We start from the raw sequence: 16,968 nt of genomic DNA, 5'->3' as shown, positions 1-16,968 counted from the left end.
TCAATACCTCTGAGAAAAACAGGAGAGTGTCTTGAGCCTATGTTTTTAAAAATGGGGTAGGCCTTTTCATTTTATCACTGTTAAGGGGAGAGACTGGGCGGTGACTTAAAGTGGAAACGTTTCTAAAAATCGGGGTGTGTGAGTTGTTCCTGGCTGGGGCCCTCAGTGCCGGGTTTCCTGAAACTGCTGATCGCTGTCGTGAGTTACCTGCTGAGTTAAAACAAGCCTCTTAAAGACTCAGACCGGAAAAGTTAAAGCAGGCCTGTGAGAGGTGCAGCCAGGAGGGGAGACGGTTCTGAGAACTGCGGTGCTGCTTTGAGGTGGAAGATCGGAGCGTTTCCGTTCGGCTGACCATGTGTGATGCCCTCATGTGTTTGTACCTTCTGGGAAAACGCTTGCTGGGAGCATTCTTTTTTAATCACCTTATATACCTGACTTTTGTGTTGTAAATTGCAGCACATTTATTACATTTTTAATGAGGCAATCGCTCCATTCCCAGCCAGATTATTCTAACACATCTTTTGAACATGATTGTTTCCGTTCTTACGTTCATAATGAATTGTCTGCAGTTGACTATTATAATATCATATTTATCGTAGAACGTAAAGGGAATTTTAAGTCACGTGTCACACAGCTTGTAGCCACTTTCCTTTCCCATCAACCAGATTCCTCACTACAATCCCAGCTCCTAGGACAGCCTGTGTTTGGTTATAGCCAACAGCCGGGAGGTTTAACTGTATTTGTAAGAAATTATTGCCGCATGCAGCCTGACTTTGCTCACAGCCCATCATGGCCAGGGAGCCACTGTCCAGCGTGAGTGAAGCTTCCACAGTGTGTGAGAGAGAGAGGATTTTTCAACTTTATCTTTCATTTCTTGATTTTTTTCTTACTGTAAAGTTGTGATTGCTATTTGAATGCTGTTTATTTTTGGAAACCAGAAATAACAGATTTCACAAGGCTCATGTTTTGGGTCAGTTATGAGTGGATTCTTGATATATAGATACTTCCAGGTACTTGATATCGAAGATGGACCAGGAAAATACTGAACGAAACCTTGGAACCAGCTCTGTCTGACGGCAGCTCTGTCCGTTAATGTTGGTTTTATCTGCTGCAGATGATTTAAAGGTGTTTAGCGGTGCCTCGCCTAGGTGTGTGAAGGGAAGTGCCAAGCGTAACAGCCAAGTAAACTCTGCGTCGGTGCCCCGGCAGAGCGACAGCCTCAGCCAGAGACGGGAAGACGGCGGGCGCAGTGCGTGGTGTCTTTCTCTGGTTCTGATGATACCTGCCTTGGCTTGGGCGGCGGTTTCCTTTTCCCCGCGCTAAGTCGTGATTGGCTGTGTTATATTCTGGTAAAGAACTGTTCTCGTGAAAACCCAGTGGCTGCTGTGAGCCTGGGAAGTGTCCTGCCCTGAGCTCCGGCGCCCAGGAGCCCAGATGCCTCCTGGCTGGTGAAGCGCCAGGACCGGCCACTGCTGCGCTGGTGGTGACGTGGCCACCGGTCTCGCGATGGAGAAGTTCTCCTCAGTGGGCCAGCCGCAGGCCAGGTGCTCAGAAGCCCCATGTGGCCGTTGGCTGACATTGGACGTCACAGTGGAAAGTTCTGTCGGACAGAGCTGGTGGGGACGGGACATTCTGAAGTCCCAGCTGCAGGCAGTGGGAGAAACCATCGGCGCTTACAGGCCTTTCCTTGTGTTGTACAAACCATCGGCGCTTACAGGCCTTTCCTTGTGTTGTACAAACCATCGGCGCTTACAGGCCTTTTCCTTGTGTTGTGCTATTTTGAGGGTTTTGTTTAATTTTAAGGATCACTCAAGATAGGTAGTGAATACTTAGGTCTTTCCCTTTCCCCCAAATTCCAGAGGCTTCCCTCAAATTCTCTGGAGCACTTTCATAGTATGCCAGGCTCTGGCAAACTGCCTCATTAGACAGTACCAGGCAGGAGGCACCTGTGGGTGGGCGCAGGCGTCCGCCGGGGGCTCCTGTGAGGCGCAGTGTCTGGGAGGGGGCGTGGGGCTTCCCTGCAGTCGCACTGTTACCGGGGCCTACGGGTCCGACTGGAACTCAGGAGGGTTTGTTACGTGTTCTGCACTTGACCCCAGCAGTGGTCCTGCAGATCTGCAGCTGCCCATGTGTGCTGGGCCCTCTGCGCGTTGCCGAGTCTGAGCAGCAGTGATAGTAAGGGCAGGTGTAAATCCCAGGCCCCTGCGTTTCCCAGGACCCACTGGGGCTCCTCGGGTGGGGTCTCACCTGCTCGTTTCGGAACAGGCCCGGGGCTGAGAGGCTGCCGGAGGAGGGTGCTTTCCTCTTGCCTTCCCTGTGGCTCCTTTGATGTTTCCTGGGAGTGGGGTGCGAGTGGTAAAACGTGGGTCACGGGGATAGTGATTGAGCAATTACTTTAAAAGCACAGGTACTTTGTTCTCGTCTCTGCTGCATGTTAAAGTTACTCTGGGCCAAGGAAGAAAGTCAGTGAACCATTAGGAAGTCAGCTGGCTCGAGGGCAGGGGCTTGAACGCTCGGCGGGGCGTTGGCGCCCGCGCCTGTCGGGAGCGTGGTTCTGAAGGCGCAGGACGCTCGGCGGGGCTGCGGGAGGGGCTCTGATGCGCAGGCTCGAGGGAGCAGAGGGCCCTTGCAGCACCTCAGTCGGGCCTCTCGCCCTCCGCGGCCTGAAGTCGGGCGAGAGCGGAGGGAGGGGAAAGGAGGGGGCCTCCTGCTTTGGTGGCCAGCCTGGCTGGTTTGAGGGCGCCGCTGTGGGGGAGGATGGCGCTGCGGGGAGGGTTTCGGTAGCGAGCAGGGGCCCGGGCGTGGAATGAGGGGCTAGTGGCTCAGAGCTGCTGTCCCGCAGCCAGACGGCAAAGCGGGCGTGAGTGGCAGGGAGAAGAGGCGCGTGGGGGCGAGGAGGGAGGAGACCGCGCGGCGGGGCGAGCGGGGGGCACTCGGCGGCAGCGGGAAGCCAGGGGGGTCCGGGGGGTCGAAGTGTTTTCACATTCCTGAGAAGCTGGGGCACAGAGTGCAGTTGCTGCTTTCTCGACGGTGGAGAACGGTCTCTAAGAAAAGCTTAAGCTGAGTGACAGGAGCCGGGCCGGGCGTGAACCGTTCAGCATTCAGGGACCACATGCAGCCGCTCCCGTGACAGGAACGACAGACACAGGAAGCATGCGTGTGGCGCGTGGGAGGAACTCGTGCCAGGTGCTGCTGGGCCGAGGCGCCCGGGAGCCGGGGGCGGGAGCGGGGGCTCTGGAGGAGGCCGAGAGGCTTGCCGCTTCCCCTCCAGGCCTTTTCTGTGTTTGAGGAAGCCCTTCCCCGTCGCTTCCCTGTGGCCATTGGCTGCAGCTGGACTCCTTTCACCTGGGACCATGCCAAGCGTTTCTTTCTGTGGGTGAGTGAGGAACCCACTCTCCAGGCGGCGCTGCCCTCCGACCCCCCCGCCAGCCAGGCACAGTGTAACCCGGCCTTTCTGTGTCCTTGAAACAGGAGTGAACTTGTTAGTGGGAACAGAAAGTGGCCTGATGCTGCTGGACAGAAGTGGCCAAGGGAAGGTGTATCCGCTGATCAACCGAAGACGGTTTCAGCAGATGGATGTCCTCGAGGGCTTGAATGTCTTGGTGACAATATCCGGTGAGTATTTGTGAGTAAAGCAGGGCTTCGCACTGTTTAAACAGCGCCCGGCACGGCCTTCAGCCGTCTCATTTTCTGAAGCCGTGGCTAAATGAGATGCCGCCGAACCAGGCGTGACCCGCGGGGCACCGTGCCTGGGCTTCCCCGCCCGGGCGGGTCGCCTCCCCGGGACCACTCTGCGCTCTGGGCTCGCCAGCCCGTAGGGTGGTGTCCTCCCTTGTGCTCCTTCGTGCGAAAGGAACTACTCCTTCCATGGCAGTAAGAAGTAATGCATTTTTTTCTTACGTCAGTGAACACTGTAAGTTGCTTTTCAGAAAGAGCTCCTTTTTCAGTATAAATTATGTCCATTAGGGAAAGTGACAGACTACTACCGAAAAGCAAGTCGGAGAAATGCGACGTAAAATCACCCAAAGATAATGAGTGTTAACTGTTTGGTTTTTAACTTCCAGTCTTTTAAGCAGACGCACACTCAAAATACACACTTACAGGGTCAGATATCTACCTACGAATGGTTATGCACCATTTCAGGCGTCCAGAGGATAACAGCGAGAAAACAGGCCCCGTGTGCCGACTGCTGGCTTTAATGGACGTTGACGCTCTGTCGCGCACGCGGTTAGCGGGCCTCCGGCCGCCTCCCACGTAACCACGGTCCTGAACGCGGGTGCACAGTCCGCTCTTGTTGCCCGGACCACGTCGCCTCTCTTTCCGTGGCATCAAGCACCCTCCCGTGACGACCGCTTGGCACGGCGCCGTGCGTTTCTTTGTGCTCACATTGATTTACTCGCCTTCCGTCGTGAGTCTTTCAGTTCATCCCCTTTTCCCCTCTCACATAAACACGTTTCACAAACATCTGTGTAGATCACTTAACCTGCGGCGTGCATGCTCCTGTTTCCTAGGTCATGATTGCCTAATAATTTGTATTAGTGCTGGGATCAAAGCGTATGCAAGATAAGACTTAAATAGGTCTTAAAATCAGCAGCAGTTCTGATTTAGTTACCTGCTAACTCAAGCTTGTTATATTTGTTTATCTGTAACAGATTTCTTGCAGGTATTTTAGTTTTCAAATAGGACTTTGGTTGTGTCAATGTATGAAACATTCAAACAAACCTGTGAAGAATTTGTTATGAGTTTATTTGAGCCAAACAGCTGCGGGGAAGCGGAATCTCAGCCGACGGGGCCAGCGCCCCGGAGGTGGCAGATCTGCACCTCACCTTTCAGATCAGTCAGAGGAGGCGGCCTGAGCGGGCTCCATGAAATCCACCCGTGACCGTCAGGGAGGCGGGAGGAGGCAAAGCAGGGAAACCTCTGGGACTGGACAGACAGTAAAATGATGGACACACTTCCTTTAGGCGGGTCTGGGTAGTTAACAGTCAGCGATTAACTCGGGAACAACGAGGGGACCTGTGGTCTCCGCACAGCGGCACCTGTGCCCTGAGGGGTCGGGAAAAGGGAAAATTACTTTGACTTTCCAACAATATGTTATCACAGATGCAAAAAGACAATGGACAGGCTCAGTGAAGGTGAAGACTGACCTTTGTCAGGGAAGATACTGGCCTAGGACATGACCACCCACTATAAACTGCTTTTAGTTAAAAAGTTTTAATTTCAGACCATCCTTGTGGTTACTTTAGGACCCTGAGTTTGCGAGGCCCCCACGCAGGCCTCCCCTGCACTGTCAGGTGAGCACGTGGCCCCTTTTCATCCACAGTTGTAAGTAAAGGTCTTTGTTGAAATGCAAAAATTTCACCATCCCACGTAAAAGAAAACAGCCATTTAAAGCGTGGGTGTTGGGGGGAGCAGGCTCTCTACCAGGAGGAAACCAGCCTGCCGGCGGAAGTGGCTTAGATGTCACTGACCGGCGAACAGGACGGCTCGTGGGGATCCGCAGTCAGCGGGACAGGGATGCTGCTGCTCGAATTCCCCATAGTCGTCTCTCCTTTGGCAGCTTTAAGGGTTTCACAGTCATACACGTGAAGCACGCCAACCGCGGGGAGCTTCGGAGGCAGGAAACTCAGAACGAATAGAGGCCACCGTCTTGGGGATGGTTCTGTGAACGTTTTATTGTATTTACTTCTTTCTTGTAACTGTATCTCCCACTGTGGGAATAAAACACTGTTCATAAAACTGTGTGGCCTTTGTTTTGTTTCGCTTTTAGCATACTGAGTATTTCCCACATTCAGTACCCTCCCAAGGTCTCCAGAATGTAAAAAGTATAAGACACAGTACAGCGAGTTCACAGATAGCAAGTCTGCAGTTCAGCGAATCGCCACAGTTAGAATCCAGCCATGTAGCCCTCACCCTGGTGAAGAAACGAAGCAGCCCCAGCACCCCAGACGCTCGCTTGCTCCCCCGTCACAGGCGGCCCCCTCCCCCGGGCGGGAACATGGTCCTGACTTCAACGCCTTCGATTGGTTTTCCTTTACTGAACTGAAGTCAGACGTGCTAAAGCGATAGGTCTTCTCTTGTGTCTGGCTGCTTTAAGTCCATGGCTTATGTTGGGGTGCACTCTTGGTGTTGGGCATTCTGTGGGTTCTGACAGGTGCGCAGTTACCCACTGGTACAGTATCGTACAGACTTTTCACTGCCTTTTCAGAGTGTTTAGTTTCCAATTTCCAGTTGTTTTTACAAGTATATAGGAAAGCATTTGACCTTTTAAAAATATTTTTTTATTGATTTTAGAGAGAGAGGAGGGGGAAAGAGAGACAGACAGACATCGATTGGCTGCCTCCTGCACGCCCACCGCCAGGGATTGAGCCCAAACCTCGAGCATGTGCCCCGACTGGGAGTCAAACTGGCAGCCTTTGGGCGCGTGGTCAATGCTCCAACCAGCTGAGCCACCCGGCCAGGGCTTTCCTCGAGTTTTTATCCTGAGATGGGTGCTGGGTTTTGTCAAATGCTTTTTCTGCGTCTGTCCACATGGTCAGGGATTGTCTGTCGCTTGTTGATGTGAATGCCTGCCTTCTTGACCAGCGTCATTTTTTTTTTTTTTTTGGTGGTTAATAGCTGTATTCTGTGCCTTTTAGTCCTGTCTGTGTCTGACCACATCAGTCTGTTCGCTCGTTCCACCGTTGATAGCCCCTGCTGGGGGTCCTGCCTGGGCTGTTGTGAACGGTGCTGCCCTGAACGTCCTTGTGTGCGGGGCTCACACGCACCTGTGTGTTAGGAGAGAGGCCGCTGGGCCGTGCCAGGGGCCCGTGTACCCGACTTCAGTAGGCAGTGCCAAGCTTCAGGCTTTCCAGAGCGGTTCCTGACGTTTCTGGTTCCCCAGCGTCTCCTGCCTCCGGCAGTTGCTCTGTGGCTGTAGACGCTGACCCTCAGGACGGTCCCGATGGGCACTCACTGTTGACTGCGGAGAACAGGCCCCTCTGTATGCATCTGACGCATCTGCCTTTCTGGGTGCTTGCCCAGTTTTCCTGTTGGGTTATCTCCCTGCTAACTGATTTACACGAGTTCTTTACAAATTCTGGGTGAGTTGCACACAGCTCCAGCCTATGGCTCACCCGTTGTGGATCCGCGTTCCTGTTAGTGATTTACTTACCGCTGTGCAGCCAGATGGGAAGGAATAGCTACACTGGAGGGGTTTGAGGGTCAGACGACCTAACGCAGTGAAGCACCTCACAGGCAGGGTTGATAGTGCTGTTGCGAAGGTGTTCATACTACTCTGTGGTTTATTAACATTGTTTGTCTACCTAAGTGTGAATTCTTTATTCCTTTTCAAACCTTTCCTTCAGGCTGTACCTTGTAATAATTCTTGGATTTCAAAAGTCCACCTGAATAGCTTGAATTGAGTTTCTAATAAAACTGATACAAAACAGTTCCCTTAGGGGGATGATATTTATTGTTCACTGAGGTTTCTTTTGGTTACTGTTGATGATGATGATATCTCTTTGGAATATGTGTGTAAAATGTTTCTGTTTGTTTTTCTAGGCAAAAAGGATAAGTTACGTGTCTACTATCTGTCCTGGTTAAGGAATAAAATCCTGCACAACGACCCGGAGGTGGAGAAGAAGCAGGGCTGGACGACCGTGGGCGACCTGGAGGGCTGTGTGCACTATAAAGTCGGTGAGTGCCGCGGGCCGCGCCGCCCAGGGCTTGCTTAGGGTCCCATTGAAAGCGGGACTGGCAGGCTCGCTCCTGACACCTGTACCTCGTCGCTGTTGTGCTGCTGAGGCACCTCCTAATCCTGGACACTCGTCCTGAGGCGCGTGGCTGCACTCGTCACCTTGGGACAGTCCCTTCCCCCTTCCCCTTTGACAGCCCACAGTCCTCTCCGCAAGGTGCGGAGCAGATACGCCCTGCAAGGGAGCCGGTCGGCTTGGAGCACCGGGGACCAGCGGCCCTGTCCTTGGCCGTCCGGTGGAACGTGCGCGGTTTGCCCGAGGCGCGCTCGGCGTCTTGGACCGAGCGCAGTGTTGCAGGGCTCCTGGGCTCCTAACGGACAAGAACCTGGCACCAGTCGGGGGCTCCTGGCAACTGTTTTTCTTTCTGGAATGCCTGCTGTGGTTCTCATGAAATAACATCTCACAGGAACAAGACAAAAGAAATTTCTTTGTGTATTAAAAACAAAACAAAATACCAGTACAGATGTTGGAAATAAAGGGGACATAATGGAGTGTAGTCAGATTAAAGCTCTGTGGGAGAGATGACACATCACTTGAAGTGGGAGCTTGAGAAGGTCAGCAGATGGTCTGTAGTCTAAGACTTACCAGCATAAGGGGCCTGCTGAACCCAGATTTCTGCTTGTGTTTCCTTTTTTCCTGTGTTTATGAGAGTATATGCTGTAGTCGTTCCTGGGCCAGGACGCCACAGTTGCTGGCGTTACCTTGCTCTGTAATCTGTTCACAGCCCTCAGTTTATTGGTCAGTGACAATTAGAGGAGTCACCCTAGTTAGTATTAGAATGATTCTGAGTGATCCCAAAAAGCACTAGCATCTCCTTGGTATAGATTTTGGGATTAGGGCTTCCTGTGTTGTGTTTATGTGAAACATTTTTATTTGTTGAGGTGTAACTAAAACCATCGAAGTCTAAATTTAATACACCAGCGGATAGCAGCTGGGATGTTTATGAAGAGCTCATCCGACGGGGCGCTAGAGCCGTGTTGGAGGGAAATGCCTTTCTCCTCAGAGCCAGCAGCAGCCCCTTGGGATCCTTTCTGACAGCGTCACAGCACTTTTGGAGACACCAGTGGGTGATACCATTCATTTGTTAGTTTATACTTTTAGGAAATTGTACTCAGTTTATCAAAACCTGTGCTGTACTATATGGGGGGGGTATTTAAATTTATATCTGAATTAATCAACATGAAATAAACATTAAAATTTAGTTTTTCAGCGGCACTAGTACGTTCCAAGTGCCTGGTAGCCACGTGTACTTAGTCACTGTCAGGTTAACGGTGCAGATATGAAATTTTCCTAAAGTCGTGGAAAACTGTTTAACTGCACTAGTTTAGACAGCTCGGTAATCCTTTGTGTCTTAATGTTAATGTCACCTACTGATTTGAATCGTGACAATATATGGAATTTAACAGGGAGAGACATCAAGTTAACAAGCCGTCTCTCATGTACAAAGGAAGAGTCAGGTCAGAGTGTGAGATGAGACAACTTACAGAGAAACTGCCGGGTCTGCCCAGACGCGTGCTCAGGCCCCCAGGGTGCCTGTCAGCGGAGTGGCCTGGCCGAGAGCGTGAAGCAGCTGTGTTTGTGGGTGTGTACACACGTAGTCTTATTTATATGTATAGATAGATAGTTGGTTTCTTTATTCCTGCTCTTCTGGTTCAGAACTTTAGGTAGAATCCTAAGTTACTACCTGTCTTGGTCTTAGACACAGAAACAGATAGAATTCACGCTCAGCCAGTGGGCGGTTTGGGGCCGCGTCTGTGCGGCTCAGCCTGTGAGCTCGGGTGGGACTCGGGAAAGGCACAGCGCGGGTCCGCCTCCTGCTGGGCTCAGGAGCTCCTTGGCTGATTAGTGTCATCAGTGTCCTTTTCAAGCTCTGCTGAGTCCTTGAGACCTCAGGGTGCTGTGCCTGGCACTGCCCTTGACAATTAAATGCTTGCAATGTAAGAAGATTAGGAACATTAGTGAAAGTACTCATTGGTAGTAACCAGAGCATTGGAATTGAGTCCAGCATAACATCAAGAACTTGGGAATGGCCTGAATCACACACAGAGAAGTTGGAAAGGAAACTGTGATTTCGCTCCACATTTTCCTGCTGTAGGTTTGGATGAATCAGTGGAAGTCATTTTTGTAAAGTTCGCAGAAGACAGCCGAAAGAATTCAGAGTTCCATGTTGATACTGACTTGTGCTTCTCTCGTTTGTTTTTCCAGTGAAATATGAAAGAATCAAATTTCTCGTAATTGCGTTGAAGAGTTCTGTGGAAGTTTATGCGTGGGCACCCAAGCCATATCACAAATTTATGGCCTTTAAGGTAACAGCATCAAGTGCACTTAAAAGTAGCGTTAGCTACAGTGTGACCAAGAGCCAGGGAAAACTTTTAAGACCCTGAGCAGTTAAAACTGATAATTTAAAAGCTGTCTACTAATAGAGTGTATAACTTTCCATAGAGTGGCCATTCCTAATGGCATAAGCCTAGCTTTCTGCTTTTCGGGTCCTCAGAGTGGGAGTTGATAGCCCGGAGTGGGGTGCAGACATCTTGATCAGTGAGCGATATGGTAACAGAGGAAAAGACAGAATAACACCTCCTCCATTAAAAAGCAGACCCTGACCCACCTGACGTTATGGGTGTGTCTAAACATTTAATAACAGAAGAGAAGCCAACAGTAGACAGCCTGAGATGTATAGTTAAAAATTAAATTACAGAAATTCATGATGAGTAGTATAGTATTACAACCCAGATAGAAAAGTAGATTAAAATATGTATAATATTCCATTTTTGTTTAAAGAAAAATACTGTAGCCTGGCCGGGCGTGGCTCAGCGGTTGAGCATCCACCCAGGATCCAGGCGATCGGGGTTCGATTCCTGGTCAGGGCACATGCCTGGGCTGCGGGCTCGATCCCCATTTGGGGGCCTGCAGGAGGCAGCCAATCAATGACTCTCATCACTGATGTTTCTCTCTCCCTCTCCCTCTCCCTTCTTCTCTCTAAAATCAATAAAGATATATTTAAAAAAAGGAAAAAAAAAAATACTGTAGAAAAATGTTAAGTTATTTCATATGGGTATTTTTGATATTTTAAAAATTAGAGTTTGCCCTAGATACAAATTTATGAAATTTTTAATTAAGATGATATTACTGTGACATTAGGTATTATAAATAACTTAGTAATATCATTTCTAATGTTAGACACAAAACCTTAAGCATAACCCCTGGGACTGTTTAGTATAGGGTGTGAAATTAAGAATTTTTCATCTAAAATGATTCTCTTTTCTTATTTTTTTTAAAAAAAAATATCTTTATTGATTTCAGAGAGAGGAAGGGGGAGGGAGGGAGGGAGAAACATCAGTGGTGAGTGAGTCATTGGTCCATTGATCGGCTGCCTCCTGCACGCCCCCTGCTGGGGATCGAGCCCACAACCCGTGCTTGTGCCCTGACGGGGAATCGAATTGTGACCCCCTGGATTGTTGGTCGATGCTCAGCCTCTGAGCTATGCTGGCCAGGCACTATTTACTTATTTTTAAAAATAGTTTTGATATATTTTATGCAGAGTAACCTTTACTTACTTGGGAAATTGACATATTTAGATTGCTATTGCTTGATTCCAGTAAAGGAGGCTAAATGTGGTTATCAGATTTGCTTAAAAAATAAATCTACGTATTATCGAGTGAAAGTGATTGGTTATAAAATTACAACTGTCTTCTGAGATCAGCTCTTACTGTATTCTTTATGTTATAGGTAGTGTACCAGTTGCTTTGACGATCTTATTTAAATCTGCCTTGTGAGCTGTAGGTACTGACATTAAAGAAGAGCTAAGGCCCTCCAGGCCTGCGTGCCGTAGTCTCTTGTACCACTCTAGTGGGAAAGTGAAAGTAGAAGCGTAATAATGTCAACTAAAAGTCAGTAGTGGCAGGGGTGATCCTGCTGATAGAATTCTTAGTACGTGGCTCCCACAGCCCCTCCTCTCTGTCCGTGGTCTGCATTGAAGCAGCTGAGGAGCGAGCTCTAGAAAACCCTGACTGTTTCACGTCCGTGTCTCACTGAGACGTACAGCAGGGCCCTAAGTGGCAGAGCAGAGCTCTTGGACTAGGTAGGGAGAACTTGGGACATGGCTTCTGGAAGAAGCGTTTTCTAGATTCTCGTTAACAGACAAAAGCATATTAAATTGAAGGCTTTTTAAAAGAGTGTTTTTGCCTTTAGTTGTTGCAGGGTGGCTCCGTAATTGAATAACTTGGGCCTGGCTTCTCTAGTTTGATCTGGGAGAGATCAGGCCTCTGCCGTCTCACTGCTTCTCTCTCGGTGACCTGTTTGCACTTGCAGTCGTTCGGGGAGCTGGTGCACAAGCCCCTGCTGGTGGACCTCACTGTGGAGGAGGGCCAGAGGCTGAAGGTGATCTATGGGTCCTGCGCTGGGTTCCATGCTGTTGATGTGGATTCGGGATCCGTCTATGACATTTATCTACCAACACACGTAAGAGAGAACCCACACTCTATGGTTGGTTGACTGGCTTCATTTTGTTTTGACTTTTCTTTACTCTGCTTAATGAACTAACACAAGCAGGGATCCCTTGCTTCCTCTCGTGTGGGGGTGAGTTTTGAAATGACGGGCCGTTTTCATGTCCGTGTTCTCTGAGGCAAGAGGAACTGTCCCTCCTGGCTCTGTGCAGCCCTCCTGCAGACCTTAGCCCTGCTTTGACTAACATGGGATGGGACTGGGCCAGTAGCTGGTAGGTCCAAACACCCCTGGGTTGGGAGTGGTTTGAGGACACTAATTTCTTTTTTTTTTTTTTTTTAATATATCTTTATCGATTTCAGAGAGAGGAAAGGGAGAGGGAGAGAGAGAGATGGAAACACCAGTGATGAGAGAGTCATTGATCGGCTGCCTCCCGCACGCCCCCAAATGGGGATCGAGCCCACAACCCAGGCATGTGCCCTGACCAGGAATCGAACCCCGATCGCCTGGATCCTGGGTCGATGCTCTACCACTGAGCCACGCCCAGCCAAGCGAGGAACCATAATTTCTTAAATGGAGCCCACAATCTAAATATTTTCCAGGGACCTCAGAAAATGTGAACTCGTAGAGTGTCTGACCTGTAAAAGGCAGACTTTGGGACATAGATTGCATGGGTTCCCCCAAGTGTTGCCCAGCTGCTGTATTTATCACCAGGAGTATGACCGGTGCGCCCTCCGGCAATCTTACCGGGCGCTCGCGCAGGGCAAGACTGGCCCCGACCGGCCTCGCTGTGCCTTCTCCCCCGCAGATCCAGTGCAGCATCAAGCCTCACGCGATCATCATCCTGCCCAACACCGACGGCATGGAGCTGCTGGTGTGCTACGAGGACGAGGGCGTCTACGTGAACACCTACGGGAGGATCACCAAGGACGTGGTCCTGCAGTGGGGGGAGATGCCCACGTCCGTAGGTGTGTCCCTGGAGGCGGCGGCGTTTCTGAGCGCAGAGCTTCCTCCCAGACCGCGTGTGTGTCAGCAGAGCGGTTGGCGGTAGACGGTGGAGAATTAGACTGTAGACCATGGGACTAACCTAGAACAGAACCCAAGTAATTCCTCGACGCTTCTAAAGCTCCTGCCGTTGGCAGTCCTTCATTTAAGCCTTAAGACGTTCGGGGGAGTGGGACAGGTCGGTTGGTTGTGGGAAGTAGAGGGAGACGGAGAGGTGTGTGGTTTGCTTCTGGCAGCGCGGAGCCGCGACCCGCAGCGCAGCCTCGCGCCCGGGACGGACGTGTCCGCGGCCGGGCCGGGTGAAGCGGGCCGCTGGGATGTTCAGGGCTTCACATTTAGGTCTCAGACTGTTCCGGGTCGGCTGCGGTTGAGCCGCGGTCCCTGCCTGCCCTCCCCGTGACTGGGCGTAGAAAGTGGGAGCACCGAGCATAAACTCGGCAGGCAGGCGCTACACGGAAGCTGCTGGATTCCACCCGATTCGGATGACAGCTTCCCGGGGGGACCAGAAGCTTACGAGGCCGAGATCCTTAAACCAGAAATTCTCAACCGCTGGACGTTTCGGGGGGGTGACGTGAGCAGCGTCTTCTCACGGCTGTTTCCTCATCGTTACGTGTTTTTGCCTCTCCAACAGCCTATATTCGATCCAACCAGACGATGGGCTGGGGAGAAAAGGCCATAGAGATCCGGTCTGTGGAGACAGGTCACCTGGATGGCGTGTTTATGCACAAAAGGGCTCAGAGACTGAAATTCCTGTGTGAGCGCAACGACAAGGTAACGCCCCCTCGGGCCCGTCTCGCTGCTGCTCCAGCCGTGGTGGGTTTTTCAGGGAGTTCGGCGAAGCTTTTCTTAGGGCTTTGATAGACTCCAAAGTAAATTCCTCAAGCGTCTCTAGTAGTGGGATTTTAGACCTGCGTGTGGGGGTGGGGACGTGTGTATAGATACTTTTGGCTACGAGGGGATGGAGAGACGGTTCTCTCTGCAGACAGTCGTACGGAGCTTTTAACCCAGCAGGTGGCCTGTCTAGACTGTCTGACCTCGGAGCAGGGAAGGTTACGCTGCCAGGGTTAGGTGGACAGGGTTCTTTTCGGGTCAGACGAAACCACCGCGCAGATCTGGGCAGGTACGAGGTCCCTCCGCCCACGTGTATCAGGAGATACCCTTGTTCTTCTGCCTTTTGAGTCCTGAAATAACTTGACAGTTTGCACATGAGACGTGCCGAGGGGTCGTTTCCACAGAAACACTAGTACCTCCTGCAGCTGAGACCCGGGGCGTCGAGCCCCAGTTTAAAAACCTTACTTTTCTAAAACTGACCACACCCTTGTCCTACTGGCCCCTAGGGGGTCCCTCCTCAGACCAGCTTTGGAGTGGAGCGGAGGGATGGCCATGGGCGTGGGGCCGGCTGCCGGCTTTGGGAGGGACAGCCAGGCGGGAGCCGGCCTTCACCAGCCCAGCGTTCTCTCCTGTTCGCGAGGATAGAGATGGGCTGAGGCGGCCTGTCTGCAGCCTGAGGGGCTTTCCTCGGAGAGCATTTCCACCTCTCGTGTCACGTTACAGTATAGGAGACATCCTGGCAACCAGCCTGCAGGCTGACTTCTCAGATGAAGTTTAAAATTTTGACACGATAGAGAGGAGCCGTAGGTCCCTCCTCGCCAGCCGGCCGTCTGCCTGCCCAGTTGCATACTCGACCCAGAAGCCGCATCACCACCCACCCACTTTCTCCTGCAGTCCAGAAGGTCATTTGCTAACGGAGTAACGTTTTCCTCATGTCTCCCGAATCTCTTACCTTGAAAATCCGTACCACCTGAGACCTTATCCAGGACTTTACCAGCTTTTTGGCTTATATTTTCCAGATGTACTTAATGTGGCCACAATTTACTATTCTTTGAACTTCTGTTAAATAATTTTATAACTCATGATATCATATCCCTCAAAGTTTATTAGTAAAAGGTACAAAATTAAATTACAGAGTTATGAAATAGCTAGTACATTTTAGCTTAACTTAACAATTTTTAAAAATATATTTTTATTGATTTCAGAGAGAGGAAGGGAGAGAGGGAGAGAGATGGAAACGTCAGTGATGAGAGAGCCATTGATGGGCTGCCTCCTGCGCCCCCTGCTGGGTAGGAGCCCGCAACCCGGGCGTGTGCCCTGACCGGGAATCGAACTGTGAGCTCCCGGTTCATGGGTCGAGGCTCAAACCGCTGAGCCACGCCGGCCGGGCAAGCTTCATTTATTAAGAGAGAAAAATTAGGTTGCTGAGGAGTCCTCCCCATTGTTCACCGACTCACTGAGTTTTCTAAGCACGTTATTTTAAGGAGGTGTTCCCAGTGGAGGTGGGAGAAAGAGCCCAATTTCAGGAACATATTTTTTTTCTTTGGAAGTTCTCACAATATGGCAACGTACAAGGAGTTGCTGGACTCATTAGTCTTCTGAGTTGTAATAAAAATCGGCTACAGATGGCTTCATTCCTCATAAATGAAGAGTAGACGTCTCCCGGGTTTTCTTCTGAAGGAGCCTCCGGGGCTCGAGCGTCCCGCCTGCGCCGGCGGCCAGGTTGCTGGCAGCCGGGTGCCTGGCGGGCCCTGCAGGGCTGCTTCCCGTAACCCCCTTCTCTCTTGCTCTTGCAGGTGTTCTTCGCCTCTGTCCGGTCTGGTGGCAGCAGTCAGGTGTATTTCATGACGTTAGGCAGGACTTCTCTTCTGAGCTGGTAGAGCCCCCGCCGGAGGATCGCTGGCCGCCAGCCAGACCCCGAGGACTCGGCATCCCGTCGGCCGGAGCAGCGCCGCCGGGCAGCCCAGGCGGCCGTGTGCGCAGATGCCGCGTGGGGTTCTCCCTCCTTCCCTTCCTGCTCCCTACCAGTTTATCCCCAATCTTTTTTTAAAATTTTTTTCCTTACTCAAAAATAAATCAAGGCTGCAATGCAGCTGGTGCTGTTCAGACTCTCCCGTCAGGTGCTAAGTGTTTTGGATCGAGCATCGGACCAGAAAGCAGACAGACGCCTTTCCTTCGGCTCCGGAATGTCTTGTCTGAGGGACTCGGGTGCTGGAGGCGGAGACCGTGCCAGTGCTGTGGGTTATTGGAAGTGGGCACAGGGGTGTAGGTGGTAGTCTTGATGGGCAGGTTGCTGAGGCGAGAGCGGATTTAATATAGTAACATTAACAATGTATTTAATTGACATTTCTTTTTGTAATGTGACAATATGTGGACAGAGAAGAAGGGGCAGGTTTAAGAAGTTAATATTTATAAAATGTGAAAGACAGTTACTAGGATAACTTTTGTGGGTGGGGCTTGGGAGGTGGGTAGGGTGGGTGAAGGGGTCCCGTCTTGGTTTTTTTGGAATTTTTTTGTTTGGCTTCGCCGAGGACTCAGTCATTTTTCTGTGTACCAGGTTTTGCCTAAATCATGTGCAGATGGTTCTTGAAAAAGAAAGGAAGAGAGAATGTGTGCGTTTGTGTCATGGCCAGACCGTGTGACAGTGTTAGCGCTCCGGCCGCAGGGGCGACTCCGTCTAAACCCAGCAGTGGCGGCCAGTCCCCACGCCCGCGCTGCAGAGGAAAGACGCTTTTTAGCCACGTTCATTTCTTTGCCTACCTCATTGTTTTTAATGCAGTAAGAGGTGGTTTAGTTTATGTGTTTTGGAGGAAAACATTAATGTTTAATTTAATTTTAATACCAAACTGTCAGATTGGAGTTGGACTGTTACTTTGTCACAGGTCTCGGTAGGCACACGAGACGCTGTCCCTGAAGACGGGGGCAGCCGTGCGCCTGCTCGCGGGGCTGACGC

At 51.0% G+C, this 16,968-nt stretch overlaps 1 protein-coding gene across 35 annotated transcripts in view; it reads left to right on the top strand.

The window, feature by feature from the left end:
• Positions 1-16,123, top strand: part of MAP4K4 (mitogen-activated protein kinase kinase kinase kinase 4) — a 159,804-nt gene extending 143,681 nt beyond the window's left edge. For all 35 annotated transcript variants that reach the window (XM_081156186.1, XM_081156211.1, XM_081156191.1 and 32 more), the window contains 7 exons: positions 3,472-3,615; positions 7,543-7,677; positions 9,942-10,042; positions 12,048-12,197; positions 12,988-13,147; positions 13,816-13,955; positions 15,812-16,123. In XM_081156186.1, coding sequence (XP_081012312.1) covers positions 3,472-3,615; positions 7,543-7,677; positions 9,942-10,042; positions 12,048-12,197; positions 12,988-13,147; positions 13,816-13,955; positions 15,812-15,895 — 914 coding nt within the window. In that variant the 3' untranslated portion in view covers positions 15,896-16,123. The remainder of the gene's footprint in view (positions 1-3,471; positions 3,616-7,542; positions 7,678-9,941; positions 10,043-12,047; positions 12,198-12,987; positions 13,148-13,815; positions 13,956-15,811) is intronic.
• The last annotated feature ends 845 nt before the right edge of the window (positions 16,124-16,968 follow it).

Source organism: Miniopterus schreibersii (assembly GCF_964146895.1).
Source record: "Miniopterus schreibersii genome assembly, chromosome: 13".
NCBI lineage: Eukaryota > Metazoa > Chordata > Mammalia > Chiroptera > Miniopteridae > Miniopterus > Miniopterus schreibersii.
The sequence above is the reverse complement of the archived record's forward strand: the minus strand, read 5'-3'. Positions and strand labels throughout refer to the sequence as shown.